This window comes from Crocuta crocuta, unplaced genomic scaffold (assembly GCF_008692635.1).
Source record: "Crocuta crocuta isolate KB4526 unplaced genomic scaffold, BGI_CrCroc_1.0 scaffold172, whole genome shotgun sequence".
NCBI classification, from domain to species: domain Eukaryota; kingdom Metazoa; phylum Chordata; class Mammalia; order Carnivora; family Hyaenidae; genus Crocuta; species Crocuta crocuta.
Window position 1 is genome coordinate 8,266,635 of NW_027528872.1, and position 19,466 is coordinate 8,286,100.

Here is a 19,466-nt window from a genome sequence, read left to right on the forward strand (position 1 = left end):
TACGACAAATAGGCCAATGAAACAAGATATACATATATGCACATTTGATGTGTGACAAGGAATCATTGCAGGTCATTAAGTAACACTGAGATTATTGTTTATTATCTGAAATATATATATGTATATATACACACACATATATACACACATATGGTATATAAAATAATTAGTGATAGATCAAAGACTTAAATGTGAGATTTTTATACTTTCAAAAGAAAATATGGGAGAACATCTTTTGGCTTTAGTGCAGAAGAGGTTTTCTTCAAAACCAGAAAGAATGCGTTAAACATAAAAATAAACATACCTACAATAAAATTAAGAACATCTGTTACACCATAACGAAAGAGAAAATAGAAGACCAAATTTGTTTTTGCAACATCTCTAATCCACAGATAATTATTATCCAGAATATATAAGACAGAAAGTTATTGAGAAAAAGACAAATAAGCAATAAAAACTGAGCACAAGATGGAAATAAATACTTCCCAGAAGAAAAAATGCAAATAGTGAGTAAACACTTGAAAAGATGTTCAGCTTTATTATTTAATCAGGCAAATGCAAATTAAGATAATAAAAAATATTATTTTACATGCTAGATGGTCAAAAATTAAGAAGTCTACCAATTGTTCTGAGGGTGTGACTCAAGGACATTGGGAAAACAATTGTTACCATCTAAAGTTGAATATTTGTATGCCCCAAGACCCAGAAATTCTACTACTAGGTTTATTTATTCCCCAGAGAAACTCTTGAACACTTACAGTCATACCAAGAGACATATAAAATAAAGGTTATAAAATAAAGCACTGTTCATAATAGAAGAAGAAAAAGAACCACTCGATCTACTACATGGCAAGAAAATTATCAAAGGCACTCTTCTGAGAAGAATCATAGAATTGTCCCGGATTCTTGACAGCGCCCAATTTAAAGCAAAGCTTCACATCCTAGGACCTTCCCCAATATCACCCAGTCAAAGCCCAAATCCTATAAGAAGTTCTTACTAACACCCTCGTGTTACAAGTAACACTGAGTAGGTGAGTGTCTGTTACTGAGCCAGTACACAATTCCCCATGGTGTGCGCACGCCTGAGTCACACAGAGTAATACATCCAACGTGGTTAATACCAAGTTGGTTCGTGGTGGTCTTTGGCTGGAAGACATTGACAGGTTGATCATAAAGTACAGTAACTGATCCCTTTTTCTTCTTGGACATGTGAGCAGATGGTTAAATGTTGATGCTAAAAAGCCTTTGAGATCTCCACTTGGCCCAACCTCCAGTGTATGGTCTAGGTGTGACCCATAGTCCCTGGTATTGAAAACGTCAAGAAACTGTGTGGTTGGAAGTATTAGACATAATATTCCCACAGACCTTGAAATTGCCATGATGTTGATGGGACCAGGAACTAGAGGCTGGATGCTGTGCCAGTGAGATGGCATCAGAGCATCTTTCCCACTCTCCTACAAGGAGATTATTATTGTCTCTTCTTCCTGACTCCATTTCCCTCCAGCCATTGGCATCTCGCAACAATGATGAGAATTTGGAGATTGGGACCAAACAGACTTCAGTAAAGAGGAAAATAAAAAAGGAAAACAAGAAGACCCAAAGGGCAGGATCTCAACAGCAAAAGGAGAACCTATGAACAGCTGGGGCTGGCTGGGGCTCTGTTGATCAGGGAGGGGGTATGGCATTCCCAGACCACTCAAGAGATAATTAACACATATTTAGTATTTTTTTTAGCATCTCCGTATCCACTATCCATACACCTCACATAAACATTTTACAGATAAGGAAAGTGGGGCTCAGAGAGGTTATGTGACTTATTCAAGTTCTCTCTGCCAGTAAGAGGCAAAACCAGGATCTATGCCTAAGCATAATTGACTTCAAATCCTACCTGAATTCATGCCTTTTGCCCTATCAGCTTGCCCAGCAAGATTCAGGGAATGCAAAATAAGAAGCCAGAGAAGCCAGGAGCCAGAGGTGGAAAAAAATTTCCTCTGGAGGGTCCTTCAGAAGACCACTGGACTCCTCTCCTTCCTCTTCCCTCTTACATGCAAGTGAAGAATAGGTCACAAAAACACAAAACTCTAAAGCCAGGAGGTGAAGGAAGATACTATATAACTAACTGGTCACTGACCCCAGAGCAGAGCTTCTTTGAAATAAGTGGAGGCAGCTCCCATTGACTAATCTCATCCGCATGACTCATGCAGTCAGCTCTTCCTCAGTGGGCGGAAATGAGACAATAGGGATGCTGCCAGGCCAGGTTGCTGGAAATGAGGACCGTGATCTCTGGGAGCCATCCAGACATACCTTACTGTTGGGAAGTCCCCATGGAGATCACTCCATGGCACTCTGAGTGCCCTGGATGTTTGGACTGAGTGAGGAGAGTCTTAATGTCTCACAGGAACAGCTCAGTTCTCAGCCCTTGGCTCTCCAAAGTCTGGGAATGGAGACAGGCTGAGCCGAAGCCCACCTCCAGGGATGAGGCACGAGACTGAGGGGGAGGGGCAGTTCCTTGGGCCGCCTAGCCTCAGGGGCTCTGCTCTGGGGACACAGCCCTGGCACCTCTCCTCACTGTGAACCTGCCTGTTCTCACTCAGCTGAGGATGGGGCTAGTCACGAATCTGAATTCCTTGGAGATTTGCCCTCTTCTCCCCTGTGGAAGACTTGTACCATCTTTACGGATTATAGAAATTTGAGGAAAATCAAGTTGGCACCAAATCTTTAGCAGAGAACTTGGTTAGGCTCCCCAAGTTATGTGTAAAAGCAGAAGAGACTAAAGAAGGACGACTGATAGCAACACTCTTGGGAAGCAGGTAGTGGGGGGGCAGACGGGCTTGGGGGCTCCGTACCCAGGAAAATCCCAAGTTGTGGTGCATGCAGGAAATCCATCTGTCCCACCACATCCTTCCTTGTCTGGTCCTTGGATGACCTCAGAGTCCGTGTGAACACCCACTTCATCACTCCAGCCTCCCACACCCTTGACGCCATAACCTCATTGCACTCCGCCCAGCACACATGTGCCCATGCTCCTTCCAAGGACATCATCACTGCCCTCAGCCCCTCCACTTATGAAATACCAGACTCTATTCTCTAACCCCAATTCCTATTCTCCCTGTTCTCCTATTCTCTCTGTCACTATGTTGCTTTCATTCTGTCTATTCTTCGCCCGCTGGAAATGCCCAGTCTGTAGAGGCTATGGTGTTCTCTTGTTCTGATTGTCTTCATCAGTCTCAGTCTGCATTTGAGGGGAAAGGGAAGGTGGAGTGAAGGAGGCCTAGGGCTGCAGCTGTGACTGGCACCGAGGCCGAGGCCGGCCTAGGAAGGGGGAGGAAGGGAGGGAGTCAGCTGCGTTAGAGGCCCCACAGAGAAGCCGGCCAGGAACAATGGGGAACAAAGGCTGGACACTCTTCCGCTGAGCCTCAGTGCCTGGCCTTGGCCTTCCAGGAACAGCCCCAGGAAATGGCTGAGATTCCAGATTTGGCAGGAAGAGACCTATAAACAGGAGCTGGACTCTGAGAGGGGAGAGCAGCCTCTCTCTAGGAGTGGGGGTGGGGGGTGGGGAGGAGCGGCAGGGTGAGCACAGACTCTTCAGGTTCAGAAACTACAAAGCTTGTCTGCTATAGGCACAAGGTTTCAGGGATGGAAAGACTCAGTAAAGTTCATTTACTCCAACCACCCTTCCAGGGCCTGAAAAATATCCCTGCTGAGGATGCTCGAATCATTTTGGTGAGAAGGTGTGCATAAAAATACAGAAGTAACCATACTGGCTAACCTTTACCGATCACTTAGAGTGTATTAGGCGCTGTACTAAGGATTTCATGCATTATCTTGTCTCATTCTTGCTCTAGCCCTTAAGATGGGAACTATTATTATTACTCCTACTTATTTAAAAAAAATTTTAAGTTTATTTTGAGAGAGACAGAGACAGCGCAAGTCAAGGATGGGCTGAGAAAGAGGAGACAGAGAATCCCAAGCAGGCTCTGCTCTGCCAGCACAGAGCCTGATGCGGGGCTTGAACTCACAAAACCGCAAAATCATGACCTGAGCTGAAATCAAGAGTTGGACACTTAGCCGACTGAGCCACTCAGGCACCACATTCTTGCTCCGACTTTACAGGCAAGGAAACGAGCTTGCAAGGATGAAGTGACTCGCTCAAGGTCTCAGAGAGCTTATTTCCTTTGTCTGTGAGCTGAACAGGAACTGTGAGCGTCTCCCAGATTGTCCCACGCCTCTGAAGTCTTCCCGTCTTCTGCCCTACCCACCCGCCTGTCTGAGGAAACAGGCTGTGGGATGACCATATGCTCCTGCTTCCCTCCCCTTAGCTGCCTCAGCCCACTTTTCTCTCCACTCAGCTTCTTAGTGCCGTGCCCTGGGCCTACACCTCGGGGCCTCCATTCCACTCTAGCAGGGAGCCACCTGGAGCAGAGGGGTAAGAACTGCCAGGAAGGTTTAGATGGAGGCTGAAAGTTAAAGGATGAAGGTTGTGCTTGGAATTACGTCAGTGTGAGGAGCCTTTAGGAGATCCCAGACTAGATCACAAGGTTAACTTCAGGGCTGGGGCTGGAGTCAGGGGTGATGGCTAAAGGGGTCAAGGGCAGTTTCTCTCTGTTTGTCTCCTCCCAGTTCTCCAAGGCACCGTGGGCCAGGCAGGAAGCAGGGGTTTCCTCAAAGCTGCTTCCCTCCTGGGGCAGAGTCTCGGTCACAAACAACCACCGCCACCCCACCCCGCCCCTCCTTCCCTCCGCTGTGAGCTCAGAGCTGCAGGACAAAGTGCTTGGGACAAGGATAGAGGCCTGAGAGCAGCCATGGGCGCTGGAGGAGCAGGCCTTCTTGGGGCCCCGTGGCCCCTGCCTCTCCTGCTTCTGCTTGTCACGGGTGAGTGTGGCCCTCCCCTCTCCTAGCCTCTGCTTCCTTGATCCAAGGCCTGGACAGGGAGAGAAGAGGCCCCCTTTGCTCCCTTGCTTCCCTTTTTTAGTGGGGGTACCAGATGTGGTGGTGATGGTGATGATGATGATGATGATGATGATGATGAGGTATGTGTGAGACAGAGACAGAGATATAGATTGAGCGCCCTGCAGACTCTTGCTTGGATGCCCTGCATGCCAGCTCTCTCCCCTCCCAGCTAGGTTACTAGTAGATGTTATCTTCAGGCAAGAGAGGGAAGAAGAGATGTTCAGGGATTTGGGGGCCCTGTTGGTAGTCAGACTGGGCTCCGCCCCCCTTTCCCTTCCAGGAGGTATGGCTCAGGACTCCCCTCCCCAGATCCTAGTCCATCCCCAGGACCAGCTGCTCCAGGGCCCTGGCCCAGCCAAGATGAGCTGCCGAGCCTCGGGCCAGCCGCCTCCCACCATCCGCTGGCTGCTGAACGGGCAGCCCCTGAGCATGGTGCCCCCAGACATACACCACCTCCTACCAGACGGAACGCTGCTGCTGCTGCGACCCCCTGCCCAGGGACGTGCCCATGACAACCAGGCCCCGTCCACAGACCTGGGTGTCTACGCATGTGAGGCCAGCAACCGGCTGGGCACAGCGGTCAGCCGAGGCGCTCGGCTATCTGTGGCTGGTAAGGCCTGGGAGGGGAGGCCCAGGGCTGGGCACACCCGGGGCCAGATGCCTGTGGTGAGGACGTACAGGCCGGTCTCTATGAGGGAAGGCCTGGGCTGGGTGAACTGATCAGGCTGGGGCTCTGAAGAGTGAACACAAGGCAGCGAAACGGTGGATAAACCAGAATGGGGCATGTGTGGTAGGAGACGCCAAGGCAGGACCTCTGTGGAGGGGAGCACTGGACGCTCCTCCCTGCTGACCCTCTGTCATCCCCGCAGTCCTTCGTGAGGATTTCCAGACCCAGCCTCAGGATACAGTGGCCACTGTGGGCAAGCAGGTGATTCTGGAGTGTGGGCCACCCTGGGGCCACCCAGAGCCCACAGTCTCGTGGTGGAAGGATGGAAAACCGCTGGCCCTACAGCCAGGGCAGCGCAAGGTGAGCAGAGCTCCACCCCCTCCCCCACCCCATACTTTCTCTGGTCCTGAGCATAACTGGGCACACCCCGAGGGAGTCACAGCCCGGTGTCCTCTGTGGAATTTGAGGAAGGGGAGGCCATGAGGCCTTAAGCTTCCCTCCCCAGTCTGAGCCCCTCCCTACATGGGAGACCTCACAAAGCACCTGGCCCTGACAGGTCTCCAGGGGCTCCCTGCAGATAGCAAGAGCAGAGAAGAGCGACGCCGGCACCTATATGTGTGTGGCCACCAACAGCGCAGGACGGCGGGAGAGCCGGGCAGCCAGGGTGTCTGTCCAGGGTAAGTCGAGGCTGGTCGGCTGAAGTTTCAGCCTAGTTCTGGCTGGGGTCAGGTATGTGGGGGTCAACCTGGGATCAGGGTCAGAGTGACACGGACCCTATTTAGAGGCATATTCCCTCATCCTAGAGTGGACATCGGGGAGTTGTGATTTCTCCAAGTCTGGGGGATGTCTCACCCCTCAATCCCATCAGTCTGGCCTGTAGGCCCCAGCCCAGCCCTGTGCTCTCCACAGAGCCCCAGAACTACAAGGAGCCTCTGGAGTTGCTGGCTGTGCACATTCAGCTGGAAAATGTGACCCTGCTGAACCCAGACCCCTCAAAGAGCACCAAACCCGGGCCTGCTGTGTGGCTCAGCTGGAAGGTGAGGCCCAGGACCTAGGGGTGGATTCCAGTCCAAGGCTCAAGAAAGAGCCGGCTGCCAGCTCCTTGACTCCCGCCCTCCTATCTGTCCTCTGCACTCTTTCCCAGGTGAGTGGCCCTGCGGCACCTGCTCAGTCCTACACAGCACTGTTCAGGGTCCAGACGGCCCCAGGAGGCCCGGGAGCTCCATGGGCAGAGGCCCTGCTCACTGGCTGGCAGAGTGCAGAGCTGGGGGGCCTCCTCTGGGGCAAAGACTACGAGTTCAAGGTGAGACCATCCTCCGGCCGGGCTCAAGGTCCTGACAGCAACGTGCTGCTCCTGAGGCTGCCTGAACAAGGTCAGAGACAGATGTCCTCAGGATTCAACAGTGTACTCTCTGACACCTTCTTGTCTGTGGGCCCCTGGACTGTCCCACTCCAGCCTGGAGGGACGGTGGGCCTTACTCCTGGACTTCCCTCTGCCATGGCCAGGCGAGCAGAGCTGCAAGAATCTCCTGTTCTTGCCAGTGTGGCCTCTGACCGTGTCCCCGTCCTACATCTTGTTCCTAGAGTCCCCTCCTTCAGCATCCCTTACAGCCTCTCTTCCTCCCCTCCAGTGCCCAATGCCCCTCCCCGGGAGGTGACCTTAAAACCTGGCAATGGCAGCGTTCTTGTAAGCTGGGTCCCACCACCTGCTGAGAACCACAATGGCATCATCCGTGGCTACCAGGTACCCTCCACACCTTCCTAGTGGTGCCAGGACATCCCCTCGCCTGGCATCCTGAGTACCCTTGCTCCGGGCACTGGGAAACAGCACCTGTGCAGAGAAGCCAGGAACATGTGCCGTTGCTGAGCAAGTGTCTGCCAGACGCTGCCAGGCCCTTTCCTATGTGATTTCATTTCACCTCCTAGTCCGTCCTGGGTTATCGGCCCTAATGTATGGAAATGGAGAGTGAGGCCAAGGCCACAGGTACAGGAAACAGAACAGGAATCAAGCCAGGCCACGTCTGACTGTCAACTTCTAAGGCAGTGTTATCGGAATGTGGCTCTTGGACCAGCAACACCAGCATCACCCAACAACTTGTTAGAAATGCAAAGCCTTGGGTCCCTCCCAGGCTTCATGAATCAGAAACTCAGGGATGGGCCTAGCAACCTGGGTTGGTAACAAATCCTCCCAGTGACCCCAAAGCATAGTCAAGTTTGAGAGCCGTGGTCTAGCATCTATTTTAGCAGATCGCTTCCCCCACCGGTGTTCTGTCAGCCTAGAGAGAAGGCTGTCTCATTCTAGGGAGAAGGGAATAGGAGGTGTGGCTACATCGGGTAAGGGAGTGTTCCCCCGGGGAACAGCAGGGCAGGATGATCACATGCCCAGAGATGGAGGTTTCAGCCTCCGGGAAGGTGCAGGGGGACAGGTGGTGAGTGCTCACTTCCGCTTGTGCCTCAGGTCTGGACCCTGGGCAACACTTCATTGCCCCCAGCCAACTGGACTGTGGCGGCTGAGCAGACCCAGCTGGAGATGGCCACCCGAATGCCAGGTTCCTACTGCATACAGGTGGCTGCAGTCACTGGTGCTGGGGCTGGGCCCCCCAGTAACCCTGTCTGCCTCCTCTTAGGTGAGGGCAGTGCCCACCCATTCCCCGGAACCCCCATCCCCACCTTCCTCTCTCCCTCTTCCTGCCTCACCCTTCCATCTTATTGTCTGCATGACCCTCATAGCCCCACCGGCCCCTCCCACTGACCTCAAATTCTCACATAGAGCGGACCATGGAGCGAGCCACCCAAGAACTCAGTGATGGTCCCTGGACACTGGAGCAGCTGAGGGCCGCCCTAAGGCGGCCAGAAGTGATTGCTAGTGGCGGGGTTGTGCTCTGGCTGCTGCTGCTGGGCACCGCCGTGTGTGTCCACCGCCGTCGCAGAGCTGGGGTGCACCTGGGCCCAGGTGAGAGGATGCACTCCCTGGGGTCCAGGGAGAACCATACAGGGGGTTAGATCTCTGGCCAGGTGTTAGACACTCTGGATTTAGCCTTCCTTTTGCTCTCTCCCAGGTCTGTACAGATATACCAGTGAAGACGCCATCCTAAAACACAGGTGAGAGATGAAAGGGGAGGGGTTTGAGAGGAGGGGGCAGGTAGAGGGGCCAAGGGACAGTGGAGCCAGGACAGAGAATTGGATGGAATACTTATCTCCTCTATCGCCAGGCAGTTTGGGATCCTACTACCCAAACCTCTCCTGAGCTCCAAGTGAGAATTAATTTCTTTCCTTAATGCTCCGATCACACCACTTGACAGTTGAGTAAATGGAGACTCATGACTTAAGTGACTTTGCCCAAGCCAACACTGCTAAGTAGCTGGCCTTCTGAATTCCTGATCCAGGGCTCTTGTCACCCACCTCTCACTAATCCTTACTACACTCTCCTGCTGTCTCATTCTGCTAGGTGGGGAATAACTAGCACGGGAGGACCAGACTAATTTCTAGTTTTCTCTGTACACCCAATGTCCACCTAGCAGTAAGTAGTGCCTTTGCCTTCAGAAAATCACGTAGAGTGATCTCCCTCACAGTAATACCCCCAGTTCCAGCAGAGGGCACTCTGCCCCTACGTTCTCAATTCTCACTCCTCCTCCATAGCAGGGTCCGCTTGCAGGCACACCTGCTTCAAGTGTCTTTGGCTGCCAAAGCAAGTCTGCGGTTATGAGACAAGATGCTAAGAAAGAAAAGATCCCTTTTGGTCCTACTGGCTGAGTCTTACACTAAATAACCATTTCATCTCTCTGCCCACCTTCTCCTGCTCTTTATCTCATTGGATTTCCTCTCAACGTGATTGGCTTCACGTTCCAAGTCTGCATCTTTCAACAGAAGTTTATCAAGTACCTACAATGTGCCAACCACATCCAGCCCTTGGGTTGCCATTTTGCTGTCAGTTTCTCAGCCCAGACCAAGGTCCCAAGTGGGCTGAGGCCCTATATTCCTGTATCATTCTGTGCTCAATGACCTTTGTCTTCCAGCTACCTCTCGGCCTTTGTTCTGTCCCTGAACCTTCTCTGGCTCCCCTGGGACCTTATCCCTTGTCTTTGAAGGAGATTCCATTCTGATTACTCTGTTCATCCATTTCTTTAGCACAGGCTCCATCCACCAGACAACCATGCTAGCATATGAATACAATGGAGAGCTAGACGTGCAGAAACATGTAAGAGATACGTGGAAGAGGTGGGGTGGGGAAAAATTCCGCATTTACCCTGATGGTAAGAAGGGGGAAGTCAAAAGCAGCAGCAGGAAGAACTAGCCCGCTATGTTCCGAGGGAAAGATCAGCTGTTTGGTCTGACTAGCACATAGGGTACAAGATGCATCAGAGTAAAGGATAAGGTGAGGGAGCTGAAGGCCAGACCAGCAAAGGTCCTGTTCACCGTGCTAGGCAGCTGGGCTCTATCTTGGTAAATGGGGAGCCCCTGGAGGTTCTAGGCAGAGGAGTGCTTTGGTGTGATCTCTGCTCTTGAAAGATCACTCGGGCAGCCAGCAGGACGCCCGGTTCAAAGGGAACCAAACTAGAGGTAGAGAAGGCAAATTCCATGTAGCAAACTCTTACTCTGCCAGCTGAGTGATCTCACATTTCCTCATTTCAACTCACAACATCAGCCTTATATGGAAGCCTTTTTTGTTGCCCTTTTACAGATAAAGAACCAGGGCTTAGAGAGGCTAATAGACTTCTTTGCCCAGGGTTGCACACATAGGCTGTAGAAGATGGGGATTTTCACACCGAGTTTGTCTGTCCCGGATCTGTGTTCTCTTCGTCTCAACACATAGCTGTCTCTCTTTAATGCCTCCTCATTTTGGGCCCCTTGGGCTTCCCCCGGTCCTAGGAAAAGAAAGGACAGCTGAGTTTGGGGATGCCAGGTCAGAGATCTTAAGGAGTCTGTAAAGAGCTAGAAAGCAGCGAGAATAAAGCTGCTACCACCGTCTACTCAACCCCTTCTGCTACCCTCTGGGCTGGAGGTCTTGGCCCATGATGTTCTCACCTGGCCCCATTTCTCCTGCCCCGCCCCCCCTTCCATTGACCCAGGATGGATCACAGTGACTCCCCTTGGCTGGCAGACACCTGGCGCTCCACCTCTGGCTCTCGGGACCTGAGCAGCAGCAGCAGCCTCAGCAGCAGGCTGGGAGTGGACCCCCGGGACCCGCAAGACTGCCGTCGCTCCTGTGAGCATGCCCAGTGGGGCCAGGGCCCTGCAGTGGGGCAGGGATCCCAGGGCTGGAGATGGGCGTCGTGGGGTGGGAGGCACTCACCGTAATTCTTCCTGTCGTTTTTACCACAGTGATCTCCTGGGATCCCCGAAGCCCTGGTGTGCCCCTGCTTCCTGACACCAGCACTTTTTATGGCTCCCTCATCGCTGAGCTGCCTTCCAGCCCCCCAGCCCGGCCAAGCCCCCGGACCCCAGCTGTCAGGCGCCTCCCACCCCAGCTGGCCCGGCTCTCCAGCCCCTGGCCCAGTCCAGACAGCCTCTGCAGCCGCAGGGGACTCTCTTCTCCACGCTTGCCTCTGGCCCCTGTGGAGGCGTGGAAGGCCAAGAAGAAGCAAGGTAAAGATGGGGAACATAGAGACAGTCTGAAGCAGGCGGCAGGAGGATCAGGAGTGGGAATGCGGTGGGACCGTGGCCGGGGGACCTGGAAGCCAGACGTGCACTCTACCCTACCCACGGTGCCCCAGTTCCCTGCTCTGCTGGACACGGGATTTCTCCGCTATCACCAAAGCACTAAGCCCGGGGGGTGCTGGCCTCCATTTTTCTTTACATTGTTCTCTGCTTCCACTTGGCCCATGTCAGTAGTGGGCCCTCTTTCTGCATTCAGTTGAATTTGGCAAACATTTCATAAGCACCACTGTAGGCCAGACGTGGGGACACAAGAGACAGCTCTTGCCATCCAAGGGCTCAGAGTCCGATGACAGTGCCTGATCGGCACGTAATTAACTCTAAACCTGGCGGCGTGTGACCAGTGCTAGCTCGAAGCCTCATCACCTCGTGCACTGTGCACCTGCCTCTCCAGACACTGACTCCCCCACTCACTTCCCGGAGAAGAAGAGTAATTCCTTTCTGCCCGGATTCCTCTCCGGACTTCCAGCTACTCGCTTTGCCTTTGCAGAGGGAAATAATTACAGTCTCTGTTTCTTTAGGAACTGCTCTGCATTAGGTGCTTTATTTGTTGTTTCGTTGAATCCCCCCAACCTACTGGCTAGATATTCTTCCTCTAAATTTGCAGATGAGGAAAGAGGATCAGAAATGAGTCCCTTGTTCAAAATCCCACAAGTCAGTAAGCTGCCGAGCTGAGATTTGAAGCCAGGCTGGTCTGCTTCCTAAGGCCACCCTCTGGGAGTTCTCTTAGAAGATTCTATTCTATCACTGACTACTTTCTCTTGTTTCTGAACACGGGCCTGCGCTCCACCTGCTGTCTTCACAAGCCTTCTGTGCTGCTTAGTAAGACTTAGAAATGTCCTGCAGCCAATTCTTTTTTTTTAAAGTGGATATAATCCAAATTTCACAGAGACAAAGATGGATACAGAGTAATTAAGAACTTGTCCAATATCCAGAACTTTATGACTCTAAATATTAGCAAAGCTGGCATTCTTTCCAGCTTCCCCGCAGAGCTATTGCATTAAGAATCCTCGGTGGGAATGAAATAGCAGCTAAAAAGGGGTTGAAACAGGCTCATTTACAACCCAGCCTTCCCATGGAGAATGACACTGACTTGGACTTAACATAGAGCTCATCTTCAAATGTTAAAACTGCCGGGGAAAAGTGAATAGTTTTCTACAACGAACTCTTAAGAAAGGTTCCAATTTCAAGATGAGACTTAGGTCCTCATTCCACCCTGTGTCTTTTCACCCCAGCCCTGCTGGTTGACCATAGTGATGCCCCTGGGCTGGTGGACACTTAATAGCCCACCTCTGGCTCCTGGGACCTCAGAGGCAGCAAGAAGCACTATGGTCTGGTCAGGGCCATGGAGTTGGGTCCACTGCTGTGAGTCCTAAAGACTGAGGATCCTTTGTCTTCTGGCAAGCTCTCTCAGGTCCCCTACTCCCCTTGGCCTGTTTATTCTTTTTTCTTATTATTTGCCCTTAGGTGGGTTTTTGTTTCTCCACCACCTCCATGCCCACAACTGTACTCTCCCATGTTTCATCCATTATATAAGGGTCTCAGTTCCACTCTGCCAGATGTGTCCATTGAATATCCTAATTCATCCATTCATTCATTAATACAAATATTTATTGCTATTCAGGTGTGCCCAGTGAGATTTGACATCACTGTCATAACATTTTTATTGTGTAGTTTGCTCAAATAACAGCGAAATCCAAATAATCTCAAGCAGTGTGGAAGGAGATTTTTGTTATGAGAATCCTTTAGAGGAAATGAATGGGTTGGGACCAATGTGGCCTTTTCTAGGACTAGCCTTTCCTCTTCCTTTTCCACACAAACCAACCAACCATCATGTGTCCCCATTTCTGAGCTTACTCAGGAAGCCAGGCACTAGACGAGACAAAGCCATTGAGAGCCAAGTTGGAGCACCTGAAGTTGGCCTCCAGAACTCCCCAGGTCATACAACAACTAAAGGAAATTAAAAAAACAAAGCAGCCTAGGTACAAAAGGAAATGTTAGTGGAGGAAGTCTAGCCATTGTGTGGGTTTTCATCCCAGAGGCTCAGAAGTTCTGGCGACTGTATATGGGTTCCCGGGGGCCCCAAAGTCTCAGTGAATGCTGTAGTCTTGATCTCGTCCCTGCTCTGAACCTGCCCTTGGTGGCATCCAAATCTTTGAGGACAGCTGTGCCTTGAGGGTCCTGCCTGGTCTCCGGTTTACCAAGGAAGGAACCCCTTTCCTAACTGAGCTTCTGATCATGTGGTACTAATCTGAAGACTGTTTCTTTTTTTTCCTTTACTTGATGGTTTTTTTGGTTCCTGGTCTTGAGGAAATCTCTTCCCTCTACCACCCTTCCAGTTCTCTTCTGGTTTAAACTTAGATCCATTTGGGTTTTGGCCTGACCAAGAAGCATACTCTAGGGTTACTGCCCCCAACTGGGTCTGTTTCTTCAGTTACCTCAGCTTCCCTACTGTCAGAGTTCACTGAGAGCCCACTTAAGTGGTCATGTGGCGGCCTGATGGTAGCCGCCATCTTGTGATTCTTCTCACCTTGTGTTTATATCCACATCTCTGATATTATCCATCCATTTGCTTATTCATTTGACAAATATCATTGAGTATCTACGGGTAGGGCACTGCCTCCTGGGTGAGGCCAACACATCTTCCTTATTCTAGAAGTTCTCTCTTCTTCAGTTGACTCCTGTCACACCCAGCATGGTGTAGGGTTGTCTTATCTACTCAGCTCAACCCTTCTTCCCAAGTGGGAAACACTCAGGTTTCTCGGGGAAAGGTTATCCACAACCACGTGAGATATTTGTAATGTGAGAAATGGATATTAAGTTTCTCTTTAAGAAAAGAAGGGGTATTTGTCTTCACAGAGCCAGAATTCATGAGAAGAGGAACAATGTGGGGGTATAGAGATCAGGAAGATTAGGATGTGTACATAAGGAAAAGAAAGTTGTCAAAGTATCTTTTAGGCACCAGGAACTTTCCAATCTGTTTTTATAAATAAATTAAATTTGGCAAAACTATAGTTTGACTGGATGTTCCCAAATGAAACTGGACCTCAGAAAATTTAGTGGCTTTACCTGAGGTCACATAGCAACTATGTAACTGGGCTGGGCTGTGAGGGTAGGTCTTTTGACTCCAAGCCTAATGCCACCTTCCTCCCTACCATAGCTGCAGGGATGAAGGTGGAGGGACAGAGGATGCAGGGAGATTCTTCCCTCTTGTGTCTAGGTTGAGGGACCCTAAAGCCTAACTGAATGACAAGGCTGAATATAGAGCCTGTGGTTGGGGTCTGAAAGGCCCACCTGGCTGGCCCCCCACCCACTGACTCTTGCCTTTGCAGAGCTGCACCAAGCCAACAGCTCCCCGCCTCTGCGGGCCAGCCACCCTATGGAGCTCTGGGCCTGGGAGTTGGGAAGTAGAGGCTCCAAGAACCTTTCCCAAAGCCCAGGTGAGAGGAGGCCCTGAGAGGTGAGGCAGGGTGTAGGGGCCACTACAGATGGCTGCTCCTGCCCCTGAGGAGGCTGAGTGGGTGGGGTGTGGGAACAGGAAGCTGGGAGGACAGGGCGGNGGTCTGGGAGGCCCACCTGGCTTGCCCCCCACCCACTGACTCTTGCCTTTGCAGAGCTGCACCAAGCCAACAGCTCCCCGCCTCTGCGGGCCAGCCACCCTATGGAGCTCTGGGCCTGGGAGTTGGGAAGTAGAGGCTCCAAGAACCTTTCCCAAAGCCCAGGTGAGAGGAGGCCCTGAGAGGTGAGGCAGGGTGTAGGGGCCACTACAGATGGCTGCTCCTGCCCCTGAGGAGGCTGAGTGGGTGGGGTGTGGGAACAGGAAGCTGGGAGGACAGGGCGGGATCTGGGGCTGATGGGGGCTTTCCCATTCTCACCCCTAGGCTTTTGTTCCCCAGGAGCTGTGCCCCAAGCTCTGGTTGCCTGGAGGGCCCTGGGACCGCAGCTCCTCCGTTCCTCCAATGAGCTGGTTTCTCGCCCTCTCCCCCCAGCACCCCTGGCTTCTCACCATGAAGCCTCCACTCAGAGTCAGCAGATCCAGTAAGAGGGCATGGGGTCAGGAAGCAGGGGTGGGGGATTNGAGGATCAGGACAGTGTACTTACTCCTGAGGAAGTGGCCCTGTGCCTGGAGCTCAGTGACGGTGAGGAGACCCCCAGGTGAGTTGCCTGAGGGATGACCCAAGGACTACAGATACACACACAACAGGAGAACGCTTATCTCAACTGGAGTGTTTCTGCTGTGCCACAGACCCACCTCAACCACAGCACTGTCTCCCATCTTGCCTTTTCTAGGAATAGTGTGTCTCCTATGCCAAGGGCTCCTTCACCCCCTGTCACCTACGGCTACATCAGCATCCCGACAGCCTCAGAGCTGGCGGACATGGGCAGGGCCGGAGGAGGGGTAGGGTCCGAAGTGAGGGGCTTGCTGTGCCCACCTCGGCCCTGCCCCACCCCCACCCCCAGCGAGGGCTCTTTGGCCAATGGCTGGGGCTCAGCCTCCGAGGACAACGCCCCCAGCGCCAGAGCCAGCCTCGTCAGCTCCTCTGATGGCTCCTTCCTTGCTGATGCCCACTTTGCCCGGGCCCTGGCAATGGCTGTGGACAGCTTTGGCTTTGGTCTGGAGCCCAGGGAGGCCGACTGCGTCTTCACAGGTATGTGAGCCCACCCTGCCTTACTCCTCACTCCCACCCCTTGGAAGGGATTCATCTCCTATAAGAACCCCTCCTTCCTTTTCCCCAACCAGGAGGCAAGGCTTCCTAATCATTGTCTTTGTTTTTTATAAGTTTGTTTCTTTATTTTGAGAGAAAGAGAACACCCTTGGGGGGGGAGGGTAGAGGGAGAGAAAGAAGTGCAAGCAGGCTCAGTGCTGTCAGCACAGAGGCTGACATGGGGCTCGATCTCACAACTGTGAGACCGTGACTTGAGCTGGAATTAAGAGGTGAATGCTAAACCCACTGAGCCACCCACGCTCCCCCCAATTATAGACTTTGTGGTTATCCTTAAAACAGCTAATTCATTTTATTGAATGATTACTATGCCCCAGCCCCTATGATAAGTGCTTTATATACATTCAATATTAACAACTCTATGAAAAGTATTCTTTATCTTTCTTTTCCAAATGAGGGAACTATAAGTCAAACAGGTTTTTTTTTTATTTTTTTAATGTTTTATTTATTTCTGAGAGAGAGAGAGAGAGTGTGTGAGCAGGGGAGGGTCAAAGAGAGAGGGAGACACAGAATCTGAAACAAGCTCCTGGCTCTGAGCTGGCTGTCAGCACAGAGCCCGATGCGGGGCTCGAACCCACGAACTGTGAAATCATGACCTGAGCCCACTGAGCCACCCACAGGTTTGTTTTTTTTTTAACTTGCCCAAGGTTGCACACAAGAACAAGGTCAAAATGTTCAAGTCTAAAGCCCAGAGGCAGCCAGTTGTATTACCCTCCCTCCAGGTCCCTGGTCTTACCCAGACACCCATCACCAGGAAAGATTGCTCCCCACCTCTTCTATTTACTATTTTCTCCAACCCACTGTTTCAGATTCTCACTATGGGAAGTTCTGTTTTCTCTCTTACCTCCCACTGTGCTTGTAAGCCCCTCCTCTTGCCCTGTCTGTGGCTGGGGTAAAGAGAAGCGGGGCTCACTCCTTCACATGTCTACCAGAGTGGGACCACTATCTCCATGGCAACAGAAGGTAGCTCAGGGCCCCCCGTGCCCTTTCCTCATACTCTCTGTCAGATCCCCTATCCCCATCTTATGAACCCTAACTCTACCCTTTGCCCCCAAGAAAAACAACCAGGCTTGTGGTAAATGGGAAAGCAAAGATAATCCAGGGTAGAAGTGCCCATAACAGAGGGAGAAGAAAGATGCCCAAGGAGAGGGAGGGCAAAGGGAGAGAGTATGGATGGAGGGCCAGAGCTGGGGGTAGGGGGGGGTGCCTGGGTGGCTCAGTTGGTTAAGCGTCTGACTCTTGGTTTTGGCTCAGGTCGTGATCTCATGGTTTCCTGGGTTTGAGCCCCACATGGACAGTGTGGAGCCTGCTTGGGATTCTCTGTCTCCCTCTCCCTCTGCCCCTCCCCCCACTCACTCTGTCTCTGTGTCTCAAAATAAATAAACAAACTTAAAAAGTCCAAAGGCCAGAGCTGGGCTAGGAGGAAACAGTTCAAGCCATTCCCCCTAAGAAACCAATGGACTCATTCCAATGGCCCTCAGAATTGATGGGCCGAGTTGGGGCTAGTTTATCTTCCGGGTTGGATATATGCCTTATGCAGGTTCTAAACGTTCTGCCCTAAACTGGTCCCTCAGAGTGAAGGCCAGCCCTTCACAAATAAATCTACCCTCCCTGACAGATGCCTCCTCACCTCCCTCCCCGCGGGATGACCTCTTCCTGACCCCCACCCTCTCCCTGCCCCTGTGGGAGTGGAGGTCAGACTGGTTGGAGGACATGGGGAACCACAGCCAGCGGCTGGGAAGGGGGCTGCCTCCCTGGCCCCCCGACTCTCGGATCTCTTCTCGAAGAAGTCAGCTCAGCAGTCCTGAGCCCAAGGCCGGCAGTAAGTGCCTGTCTGCCTAACTCTTGGAGGGATTCTGGGGAGGAGCCTAGAGGGGAGCTCTGGGGTTGGAGAGGTGAGATGAAGGTAACTCCACTCTCCTTCAACTTCCCTGCAGCCTCCTCATGAAGTGCTCCCAGACAAGAGATGGCCAAGAAGAGAATCAAAACCACCCCGCTGTGGAGTTTCAGTCTTGGCCTGTAGTTCTCCGCAGATCTCTGCAGTTGGGGAATGACCTTGCCTGGCCCCCAGGACAGTTCTCCTCCCGGGATTGTGAGAACAAATGAAAGTAAAACAAAGTAAGAGCAAAGCAGACCTGGAGCCTGCAGGGAGCAAAGTCATCTCCGCCTTACCCCCACCCCTTGCTTTCTCCTCTGCTCGCTCCATCCCACAACTGGGTCTCCAGGCCTGAGAAGCAGCCTTATTTCCTGATCTCCCCACCCACTCGGATCACTGGAAGCGAGAGGGCCAGAGATCTTCCCGGAGGACAACTTGTGGGACAGGCTGGTTGGGAAGGAGCTTTACAGAGCCCATGCCTCTTGGGAAGCCACCATTCCTATGTAGGCAAGCTCGCCTCTCCCCAGCCACACCCCATGAAGGAAGGATGGAGGAAAACCCAGTGAAGCCCAACCTTGGTACCAAGGCAGAGGGTCCAGGATGGACCTAGGGAGGGAGCAAAAGGAAGGGAGGTGGGAAAATATGGGACCAAACACCCTCTTGATACTGTGGACTCTATGAGCTTGACAAATTGATACCATTAAACTGAAATGACTTGAGTTCGGTGAGATCACCCTCCAGAGCACCATTTCTGGGGAGGGTACCCGGAGGTACGGGAAGAATTCTGAGTTAGAACAGAACTGAGCATTCATCGGCACTCAGGGCATGTCACTTATTTCTGTTCTGTAATTGAGGGAAGAACGACACGCGTCCATCGGATTTTCCCTCGGGCTGCTGGTCTTAGCAACTGGTCCTGCTCTCAGCAGTCCCAGCGCCCCCTCCCCAGAGACCAGTCCTGGATGGTTAAGACCAGGCGTTTTCTTAAAATAGACAAAGTAGCTAAATTCCACAAAAGGTAGAACCACCTGTAATGGTGGGCTGGTGAGCCCCCTTCAGACAAAACAACAGAACAGAGAAATGGAGCAGACCGCCAAGCCCGAGCCACAGAAAGCCGGGCAGGTGGCGCCACGTCTTGTTTCTAACTTGGTGGGAAAGGCAGGGCAGGACACACAAGCTGCAGGGCGTGGTGCTCCTGAACGTGACCGGGGCCACCTGAGGACATCCTCAGGGAGGGCCGATCAGGAAGCAGGCCCTCACAGGGGGTGATAATCCCCCCAAACCAGGGCGGCTCTACCTACCCGGAGGCCACTCTGAGCTCAGAGGCTGAGTGAGGCAGGGCCTGGGGGACTTGGTGCTGCCTGAACTCCCTTAAACCAGCCGGTCTGGACTGGAATGTCATCATCTCAGGATGAGAAATCAGTGCTCCGGATACATATCCGTTCCTCTCTGTTTGCTTTTCCTTTTTTGGATTTTGTTTTTCTTTTAGCTTCCTGGTAAAATTCCTTTTGAAAACATTCTAACCCTGTTGGCCAGTCCAAAGGAGAAAAAAGAGATTTGTGCACACTTAGGTCATAGTGGCAGGAGAGGGGAGAGG

The 19,466-nt window shown here is 52.0% G+C and overlaps 1 protein-coding gene across 1 annotated transcript; it reads left to right on the forward strand.

The window, feature by feature from the left end:
- The first annotated feature begins 4,354 nt into the window (after window positions 1–4,354).
- On the forward strand, window positions 4,355–18,591 carry ROBO4 (roundabout guidance receptor 4). Its single transcript, XM_077756616.1, is given in 18 exon segments — window positions 4,355–4,426; window positions 4,621–4,872; window positions 5,231–5,560; window positions 5,820–5,977; window positions 6,174–6,294; window positions 6,527–6,654; window positions 6,762–6,990; window positions 7,249–7,361; window positions 8,076–8,244; window positions 8,388–8,570; window positions 8,677–8,719; window positions 10,687–10,823; window positions 10,940–11,203; window positions 14,605–14,712; window positions 15,169–15,427; window positions 15,563–15,921; window positions 17,615–17,818; window positions 17,934–18,591. Coding segments are annotated over 17 exon segments (2,886 nt in total). The 5' UTR covers window positions 4,355–4,426; window positions 4,621–4,802; the 3' UTR covers window positions 17,945–18,591.
- The last annotated feature ends 875 nt before the right edge of the window (window positions 18,592–19,466 follow it).